General features: G+C 26.1%; 1 protein-coding gene across 1 annotated transcript in view; it reads right to left on the reverse strand.

The window, feature by feature from the left end:
• Positions 1-769: 769 nt before the first annotated feature.
• Positions 770-11,545, reverse strand: part of LOC126900228 (juvenile hormone esterase-like) — a 13,679-nt gene continuing 2,903 nt past the window's right edge. The window contains exons 3-9 of the mRNA XM_050675775.1: positions 10,487-10,672; positions 9,654-9,948; positions 9,203-9,585; positions 8,668-8,833; positions 8,407-8,594; positions 5,588-5,856; positions 770-1,392 (exon numbers count right to left, since the gene is read on the reverse strand). Coding sequence (XP_050531732.1) covers positions 1,167-1,392; positions 5,588-5,856; positions 8,407-8,594; positions 8,668-8,833; positions 9,203-9,585; positions 9,654-9,948; positions 10,487-10,672 — 1,713 coding nt within the window. The 3' untranslated portion in view covers positions 770-1,166. The remainder of the gene's footprint in view (positions 1,393-5,587; positions 5,857-8,406; positions 8,595-8,667; positions 8,834-9,202; positions 9,586-9,653; positions 9,949-10,486; positions 10,673-11,545) is intronic.

Below are 11,545 nucleotides of genomic sequence, written 5' to 3' on the forward strand. Positions count from 1 at the left end.
GCGATTACAAAGGCGGTTACAATTATAATAAATTATCATCTATGGATTAAATTATGCTCATACTATAATAAATGATGATCAACACAATGGATGGAATATTATAAATGAGGTTTAAATGTATCCAATTTATTAAATATTATTTCAAAACAACTAATATATGTAAAGAAATATTTGACGGGTAAGACCTTGGTGCATCTCAATAATTTAAATGACAAAGAAGTTTTTAATATTATCGTTCTTCAATAACATTAATCATATTTTCTAAGATAATACTAACTTTTATTTTACTAACTTTTGGTAGACTTTGATAATTGAAAAGGCTTTGTATAAAAACAAAATGGAGAGTTATCTGGTTTTATTGAATTAAATTTTGGCATTTCAAATTTAAGATTAAAACCATGAATATAATAATATATAATCTATCCAAGAAAAAAATACTAACAATCAATAATTTTTATTTATAAATTATTTAATTATTATATTATTATTATTTAATTATAAATTATATTATTAATTTTTTTTTTTTTTTGCATAAATGTATTCACAATTTTAATCTATATTTAGAATTTCTGATATCATTTATTGTTTGGTATGATTTACTATTTAAAATCAATGTAGCCAATAAAGCCATAAAAAAAATCACTATGGACATAATCACAGCAACTTTATGATTGTTTTTAAAGAAAATAATACTGTCTATATAAATGTAGTACAATAAACATAAAGGATGTTTTTAAATATGATTGACTTAAGTAAAGAAACCATTAAATGATAGCACTTGAATTTTATTTCATTTAAAATAAAACAATACTTTTATGGAGAGGGACACATGTTAATTCGACTAGGGCACCAATGACTATACTGGCGGCACTGTATATATATATATATTGATGATAAAGCGTATGTGAAAAATGTCCCTATAACCCTTAATCCAGCGATTCATACTTTTTTATCAATAAATAAGTATATATATGTATAAATATTTGCGTGTACGACGATAACATAATCAAGTTATAATTTTGATTTGCAATAATAAGATTTAATAAGATAAATTATTATAATAATTAGTTCAACAATATTCAAAATGTAAAATTGCGAGTAGAAAATGAACTTAAGTCTACCTAGGAAATATCAAATAATAAAAAAATCACATATAATACCTAAAATTACAACTCGGATTTTAAATTTTGAGAGAATTCGGAACTTTTTTTTGAAACTATCTCATTTAGATGTGATAAAAGCGGCAATTTATTCCAGAAATTGTATTTTTCTTTGAAAGGGTTTAACTTAATATTTGGTTGAGGAGAATTCAAATGTAGAATTGACGATTCTTCAAACGATTCGAACTGTGGCCATGCTAATCCATTTTCTTTACCATCAATTGTAGGATATCTAAATTAATAGAATAGAAATAATTAAAAATATAGCTTGTTCTAATTTAATAATACTGTACCTACATATAAATATATTTTATTAATAAAATTTATAATTAACATACCTAAATAAAGTGCATTTTCAAACGATTTATTGGGTCACCTTAATTTTAAAAAAGGTTTGAATAATTTATTTTTAGCAGCGCCGGCGGTAGGTTTTGCGGGGCCCGGGGCAGATTATTTCATGGAGCTCTAGACATTTTTTTTCGCGAAGCCAAACAAATTTTTTTGGGACGCTTAAATACTTATAAAACATTTTTTTTTATTTCACATAACTTATGTAAAAACATTTTTCTTAGGCATAAAATGAAACAAAATATTAAACATAAACTCTTTAAATATGTATTTATTTCTGTATAGATAAAATTTTCATATTAAAATAAAATATATACAAATTAAATGTTTACACTAAATAAAAGTTGAAAAATTAATTTTATAACATCAAAATAGTTTTGTTCTGGTTTTTTTCTTGGTTGCAGCAAAAATGTCAATCAGCTCATTAAAATCTAATAAGTCAGTAATTTCTTGTTAAATTGACAGAGTATCTAGGCTTGTAAGCTTACATTGTACACCCAAAGAAAAACCTCAATCAATTTTGATAGAGAAATTTTATCAAGGGTTTATGATAATGTTTTATTAATACGAACAAAATAACTATTCTTATAAATAATTATTGTTCAAGACAAGAAAAAAAAATATCATATTGATAAATATATCATAGGTTCAATAGTAATGATATATTTATCAAATGGAACAATGAATTTATTATATAGATCGAGGTTTTTCTCTGGGTGTGATAAAGTACTCCTTAAGTAGTTTTTAATTATTTTTAATTTGGAAAAACTAGTTTCCACACCAGCAGATGTTACTGGAATTGAGCGAATTATTCTGAGTGCAACTGAAATATTTGGATAAGAACTGCAACATTTTTTTAGTACTGAAAGAGCTTGAAAAGCTGTCGTTTCTTCAGAAATCATAGTACAAAAAATAAGCGATTCTTCATACAATTCATAATCATTTATATCTTTTAATTCACCTTCAGTTAGAACGTTTTAAAGATCATGGCAACATTTTTAACTCCTCTTTTTCCATGAATTTTATTTTGTTAATCCGATACAAAAAACCAAAGTTATTATTAAACGATTTAAGCTGTCAAAATCTCATATTCATGGAAACGATAGCTTGATCAACAATAGTTGAAAAATAATCTTGATAAAAAATAGTTTCTTCATTTTTAGATAATTCATCTTGAGTTTCATATGAAAATATCTTTTTTTGGTTTTTTCTAAAAACTGTAGAAACGCCTATAACTTCTGCCAAATCTTTAGCAGTTGTTTTTTGCAAATTCAAATGTAATATTCCTATAGTCATTCAAAAATGAGAGTAATTTATTTAACATACTAGCTGAAATATCTAAATCCATGTTAGTGCTTTGAAGATTTTTGCTTATTGTGTTAACTTCAACTAGGATATCATACCAAATAATTATGCTAAGAATAAATGTGTAACTACTAATTACATTTTCTAAGGATATACATTCACCTCTTAATAAAGAGTCTGATGATGTATTTGATACTTCTTCCAATATATTTAAATTTTTTGGCATTTGATATCGAATCGCCTTAACACTTTCAAGGCGGCTTTTTCAAAAAGTTTCAGACCATTTTTTCACAGTCATAATTAGACAATGCTTATTTAAAATGGCCCATCTAGAAGTAGATGCGGAAAAAATTGTGTATACTCTTTCAACGGTCCCAAAAAATGTCATAGCCTTAACTGAACTTTGGGCGATATCACGAAGTAATAAGTTCAAATTGTGAGAAGCACGAGGCAATTATAAAATCTAAATAATATTCTTTTATTTTAGGTTTATTAAAATCATAATTTTCGTTCATATTTACTGCTCGTATTATAATAGATAATTGCTCTTTGCAGCTAGTATCTGGAGTATAGTCCATTATTATAGAATAATATTTACATTGTTGAATTTCTTTTATTACTTTTTTTTAACCTCATTAGCCATTAAGATTATGGGCTCATCCTGAATATCGTGTCCGAAATAGTGAGTATGTGTCCCTTCATTTTGAATGCGTCGTACATGTTCTATTGTAACCAAGTCAAATTTGGATAACATTTCAATCGAACCTAAAAACTTACCATTATTTTTTGTAAATATTATATCTGATTTCCCACAAAACCCATCATTATGCTTAGCCAAGTACTGAATTATGCATAAAAATCGCTAAAGCATAGCTTTCTAATGTTTTTTTTTCTTCTTCTATTTTAGCCAAATGTTGTTGATCTATAGTAATCAATGACTTTAATCTTATTTTTAAGTCAAACCATTGCTTTAAAGATAAATTACGAGCCTCAGAACATTCATGTTGTAAAAGCTTTTGCGACAAATGCTTCCAGTCGTTTACACCTTCCTTAATATTAGCTAAATTACTTTCTGATTTTTCAGAAAGGCGTACTTTTAATTAATTGGGATCTTGGCCCACTGAAAAATTCATTATTAAACTTGTGTAAACTGGCAAAATGTGATAATATTACTTAGTGATGACGTCACTAGGTGATAAGGTCACTAGGGGTATATAAGGGAGTTTTTTCTAGTCGGGGTGTCAGTATGTGTTTAGCGTTGATAATGGTAACATTGTTTCCGAAATACGTATCCGCGACTTTTCATTAATTTTTTTGTGGCTTTGAGTTTAATATTTTTAATATTTTTTAGTTTTTTTAAATTAATAATATTTTTAATATAGTTTTAATTTTACTCAAAATTTCTCTGTTGATTATTTCTTAGTATGGATATCATATTTTATCACTAAAGAGATAACAATATATTATAATAAGTACCGATACCGACCTACTCAAAATAATGTTGAGTTAAAGATTAAAATACTAAAAAAAATTCATAGGACAGATGACACTTGTTATTTAATTTGAAAGCAAGATTTTAGGCAAACTCCGCATACAAATCATTAAATCCCATGAAGGGCGCAGGGCCCTAGGCAACTGTCCTTACGCCGACGCTGATATTTAGAATATTTCAATTAATTACAAATTAAAATGTTATTTTAAATACTAATTTAGGAGTAAAAATCAAATTTATTCAAAAATAAAACTTGAACCTTACCTAAAGTTTTTAATGTTGTGAATTTTAAGATTTTTAAAAACTTATAACCAGCTTAAAGTTTATTTAATTTATTATCTACAAGCATAGTTGTAAAAAATATTTTTAAAAAGTATTTTAAATAATATTCAAATATTTAAAAAAAAATGTATTTAAAATACTATTTGAATACTTTTCATACAAAAGTATTTGAGTAATACTCAATTACTTTACAAAAGTATTTCAAATACTAAGAATGCAATTAAAAAATAATAATAATGTTTTTATTTTAACTAAGAGCAAAAGGTTCCACCTAAATAATTACCAAGAGGGTAATTTGAGTCAAATATTGAGTACTCTTAAATTAAGAGAACTCATTTATTATTTTCGATATTTTTTGTTAGAGGTAAATAAAATTAATTATTGGAGACTAATCAGTGAAAAAAATAAATATTAGGACACGTGTAAAAACCTGTAAAGTATGTCTTATTGACAATAGAGTAAATCATTTGAACCTGCAATAGGCTATTGTAGGTTCAACTGATGTATTAAAAATAGATGTATACATAATAGCATTTAGATAAGCACAATAATTATGTTATACTATAATGTAACATATAAAATAACAGAGAATTATTCTCAATTTTCATTTTGACTGAGTTTAATTTGCTTGCTGTGTTACGGTTAGCAAATTAAAAAAAAAAAAGTATATTAATAGTACTGAATATTAAACAGTATTAAATACTAAATAATTGTATTTAAAATACTACTTAGATACTTTTTATTAAATGTATTTAAAAATACTATTCAATACCAATGAAAGTATTTGAATACTTTTATTCAAATACATTTACTCAAATGCTTTACGCCTTTGTCTACAAGTAATACATTAACAGGGTAAAAGGCATATTTTTATATAGGACGGGTTAGCTTAATTAAATGTCAAATATGATATTTTTGCTCACTGTATTAATTTTTTAAGTTTTTACCGCAATTTACTAAAAAATATATGCATAAAAAAAATATTTGTGCAATGACGTACTCGGAAATAGCAAATTTTGTCCAAATATCAACCATCATTTTTGATACTTCTGTATCCTTGTTGTTTAAACCTTGTGGTAATAGAACGTTCATTTTAAACAAACTTATCATCTCGTCTCCATGTGAAACTCCCAACGACTTTTCGCAGCTTCCATAAAATTTGTTTAATGAAATTTCATTTTCATAATCAAACAAATATAAGTAAACGGGTGACGAGAATTTCAATGCTGTATCTATAATACATGTTGTGAATACTCCTTCACCAATCAACTAAAACAGATATAAGTAATGTAACACTAATTGAACACAAATTTTTTTTACACGAAATTTTTATATATTCTTATGTATTTTAAAATCAGTTAGTTTCTAAAAAACCTTTCGTTAAAATCTATATTAGAATTACTGATGAAAGTTCTGGTTTCGATGCGAAGCTGCAAAGGTATTTAACTATGATGTTTTTTTTTTTTTGCTATCACTACTTTTTTTTAGCTCTCACTGGACCGATATTTTTCATTGACATTAAAAGATCACAAATCGTATATAGTTGAAGACTTTACCCACAAAAATTGAAAATTATGCTCTCGTTCTCCGTAAATAGTAAAAATCTCCCAAAAAATTAGGATTTTAAAATTGGTAAATTTTGACATTTTTTAAACTTTTTTTTCTAAAAATTGCCATTACTTATAAAATGAACAATTTAATATAATTCTTTTTATATTTAAACCTTAGATATTTTTCTTTCATTTGAAATAAATTCTTTGATAATCTTTATCTGCCCACAGGGAAGAATTCAAAATAACAACTTCTGCACAAAAATTTAACTACTGCAACTTAAGTTTTGAAAATGTTCCAGAAATACTCCGAGCTTCAAACATATGATAAAATAAAGCTAATTTTATCCACTATAAGTAAAAAAAAAATTGTCCCGACGACTTATCTTCTATGTGATAACAGTTGCCGTAGATAAAAAACATGCAAATTTGGTGTTAAAATTTACAATTTCGGATTTTATTTTTTCAACTTTAAATTAATACAACTTTCCGAAAAATATATGAATCAATACAACTATATTTCATAAATACTTTATGTTTACTTTTTTCATTTGATATACATTTTTTGAAAATCTGACTCTTGACTTGACCATAGAGGGGATTGAAGCAATTTTTACACGCAAATTAAGCTTTTTTGAAAATTTTCCGAAAATATTGACATTTTTATTTAATCTTAAATTAAAGCTTATGTAATATACTATAATATGGTAAAAAAAATTTTGATATATAGTGAAAATAGTTATCATATTCAAAAATATGCTATTTTTGTGTTAAAATTCTTGGTTAGTTTAATTTATTTTAATATACCTTATAAGAAGGTACACTGATTTTCATGAATATTATATAAATCTAATTGAAATAGAATATAAAGTTAAACTTAATTACATTTTTTTTTCTTTTAAGTTGAAAAAATTAATTTTAACATTTGAATCAGCTTAAATTGCGAATTATATCAAAAAATGAATGCGACGAACGTTTGCCGATTTAGTAAAAATCATTGTCTGTGGCAATGATTTTTTCGCAATTCTTTTGAGTTAAAATTTTGCTTTTCCACTAATTTCTCAAAATTAAACACTATCTACAGATTTGCATCGAAGCGTTTCTTATGATAATGGTTTTAATCACTGTCAGGTATCATCTATACTTGTCCCAACTATGCCACACTCACACTGTGCTACAGTTTTTATTTGTGTTAAGCTTATTTCTGTATCTTCATATTAAATAATTATATCACTCAGTACGTATTAAACTTACTAAAATTTACCAGGAAATTACTTGTTTATTCACAATATCATGCAATAATCATGCAATATTAAATGATAATACAATTTCACTAAGAAACTTTATCACCTCTAACTTTTTTTTACTTTTTTTTGCTTATTGCTATTATAAAAATATTTTTTCGTGAAATTATGAATATTCATTGAAGAGTATGTCTTTTAACATATCACCCATGCATTGCGAATACGATACATATATTTAAGAATGGCTCCACTGCCTTTATATATTGAATTTTTTTTTTTTTTTTTTAACTACAATAAGAATAAAATTCAAGTAAATATGTTAGAGTCCTTTTATGCCAGGGCATCTTTTCAGATTATACAAAACTGGGGTAAATTTTTGACGAGCATATCATTTTATAAAGACTCTCGCTCCGCTCAGGATTTATACCCTATAATAAATTATGCAATTTATCTAAAGTTAATGAGGATAAAATGTTTTTCACGACTAAAATCATGTTTTATAGATTACATTTAAATAACCCGGTAAGCTCAACCTAGTGTATTGAAAATATAGACTGGGGTAAACGCCCAAGTTGCTTCTCCTCAAAAACTGAATGATGAAAAATAGCTTTTACAATCATTTAATAACTTTATTCTTTATTTTGTCTTTTCTATTAACAACATTTCTGTATAATTATAATATTTAATTTTAATTTAAAATTACATCATAAATAGATTTTTTTTAGCAAAAAATCATAAATATTATTGTTAATGTTTAGAATGTTTAAGTTGGATTTAACTCTACTTGAGATTTTTTCAGTAATAAATACTAGCTTTTAATTTAATTTTAGCTATTTCATAGAACTATTTAAAAAAAATGGTCAATAATACACTTTATGAACGTGAATAATCAAATATTATCACCTTTAAATAACACAACTTGTTCATAATTTTTTCTCCATAATTAAAAATGTATTATTTTTTAATTTTGTATCAAGAAAAAATTTTGAATCATGTTTATTGATGATTAATTAGAAAAAACTTACGTCGACAGCATTAGAATGGGTGTGATCATCAACTTGACCAGTTGGAAAGTACTCTTTGAGCATAAGATTACTTATTTCATCAAAATGCTCTGGCTTTGCAAAATGTTTGTAAAATAAAAGATTAGGCATAATATTCTTAAAATCAGTTCGAAGTTCTGGATACAGAGGAGATGTGCTGTTGTACAACGCTAAAATAATTTGTTTTCTGTATTTGCTTTTGGAAAACTGAACAAAATAACAAAAAAAATGAATAACACTTACATGCAATGTAAAGCCCACCTTCACCTGAGTTCAATCCTATAATGACAGGTACATGCGATTCCTGTTTAAAATTAACTAGAGGATGACGACATAAGAATGCTTCCTCGTCAGAATTACATGATTCAACAACAGGACTAAATAATACACTTGGGTGAATATTCCATTCCTAAAATAATAACCACAATTTACAATAACTAAATTAAATTCGTGCAATTAAAAAAAAATATATCATTAATTATATACTACGAGTAAATCATTATCATTCATTAGCCTCTATCCCAACTATGTAGGGTCAGTCCTAATCTATAAATTTGACAGTATTTTTACACTGACTGTCACGACCTGATACAATCTTATTATGGATGAGGGTACCAGTAAAGAGGCAAGATGTGTGTCACTGTTCCTTATGGTCACCCATCTGGGAAATAACAATAAACAGCGCAGTTGAACATCAGCGCTATGGCGACAACTAAATAAACCATTGCACCACACTACGTCCCTATACTACAAATACATATAAAACCATGAAACTCACAAAAAATTTATAATAAATATCTGCCATAGTCTTTGCAGGAATAGTTCTTAAACATTTTAAAATTTCTTTAGAATTATGTACAAAACATCCAGCTATCGTAGCTACAGCTTCTGCTCGTTTACGTGGTAACCCTGGGACAGATACAGCCCATCTACATAAAGGAGCACCACTTTGTAGAATTGCTTTGTGAAATAAACCTTTGCTCATTGGTGAAATCATATGGTATCCAGTACTAGCGCCTCCAGCACTTTCGCCAAAAATAGTAACTTGATTAGGATCACCACCAAATCGGGCAATATTTTCTTGAACCCAACGTAATGCCATAACTTGATCCTTCATACCATAATTACCAGGCATCACATCGTCTTCAAAGCTAAGAAATCCTGAAATTAAGTTTTCGAATGAATGAGGTATTTAATAGAAAAAAAATAAAATTCCAACCATTCCTAACCTAAAATTCCAAGTCGATAATTTAAAGACACAAAAACAATTTCTTTGTCCATGAAATATTCTGGACCATATAAATCAGGACCACTATGGCCAGCCGCAAAACCTCCACCATGTATCCATACCATAACAGGTAAATTTCCATTCAAATTTTTGGTGTAAACGTTTAAGTTTAGACAGTCTTCTTCACCTTGTAACAAATCTTTGTGTGTTTTAAAATAATAGTTTCTTTGAATACACATATTGCCAGTTTTTGTTGCATCTAAAGTTCCATTCCATGAATCAAATGGTTCAGGTGCCTAGTATGCACAAAACAATTTTATTAAAAAATGTTGCACACATTATTTTACCTGAATTAAATTTTTTTGTATAGTTCATTTATAATGGATATAATTCTAAAATTATAAATTTTTAACGTGTAATAATTACTTACTTGTAGAATAATATCTACAAATTTTTTAAACAAAGTTTACTCTACTCAAAAATCTAGAAAATAAATATTATATGTTTAGCGTTGATATTGGTAACATTGTTACCAAAATACATATCAGCGTTCTTTTTAGTATTTTTTTATGGCTTTCTGAGATAAATATTTTTTAGTTTTAAATTAATATTTTTAATATAATTTAAATTTTAATAATATAAGCCACAAGTGATAAATTTTTATTATATAAGTTTATTATTTTATATGAAATATGTATAACATAGGAAAAGTTTTAGGTTAAGTAAAAAATGGAATTTGCTAATTATTTTCGTAATATACATTTTAAAAGAATAATTAACCAATTCTTTTTTAAAACCATTCACTAAAAATATAAATGTATAAATAAATAAAACCTTAAATCGCAGATCTCCAACTGGAGGCTTAGCGTAAGGTATACCAGTAAATGAATAAAATGTATGACCATCTCTTGATTTTACAATTTTTCCTTTCAAGAATCCTTTATTTGTTTCCACTTCTAAATTGCAAGATACTTGAGTTGCAATGAAAAAAAGGGTAATAAAATTCAAACCCATTTTCAGCTAAATAAAAATATGACAAATATAAAAAAAATTAATTATAAATTATATAATTTCTTATATATTTATAGAAAAAATAAATAACGTAGGATTATTAGTCTATTGATAATTAGCTTGAAATTAATAAACGAGAATTAAACAAAAATAATAACTAGATGAAAATTTCAGATTTTTAAATAAGTCGAAATATATGATTTGTTTCTCAGACTTAACAACAAAATAATTTACATACTTGATACTAAATAATTATTTAATAATTGCATACACTATAATAATATCAAAAACCAGTAATCAATCATTTATAGTCATGCTTTATAACTTATTTGATTCATACCTATACGATGAAACAGACTATAAATATACTCTTAAAGCCTTATAATGATTTACCTAATGTCACAACACAAAATCGCCAATATTTTTAGACATTGACTGTAATATTTTCATTGTTCCAAGAACACGGTATTGCCAATTCGGAAAGACCGTATTTGGACAGGCCCAAAGGGGGTCTAACCCTCCCTCGCTCTCATTTTTATCAAAATTTAGTACAAAATAAAGTTATAGTCACTATGAATTATAAATTATGACTAATATTTAAAGAGATATACCTGAATATAAACATATTTCTTTGTTTCTTAAAATATTGTTTTCTGAGTCAAAGTGATATAAATATTTTATATTTATATTTGAAGTTAATACATTAAAAAAAAACCCAGCACAGGGGGGTCGCGGCACAGTGGTGACGTGGTATAGTTGGATCAAGTATAATGATATCTGACAGTGATTAAAATCACTATCAAAAATAAACGCTTCGATGCAAATCTTTAGATAGTGTTTAATTTTAAAAAAATTGGTGTTTTATTCCAAAAGCTACTTGAT

The sequence above is a fragment of the Daktulosphaira vitifoliae genome, unplaced genomic scaffold (assembly GCF_025091365.1).
Source record: "Daktulosphaira vitifoliae isolate Bord-2020 unplaced genomic scaffold, ASM2509136v1 Scaffold_3, whole genome shotgun sequence".
Taxonomy (NCBI): Eukaryota; Metazoa; Arthropoda; class Insecta; order Hemiptera; family Phylloxeridae; genus Daktulosphaira; species Daktulosphaira vitifoliae.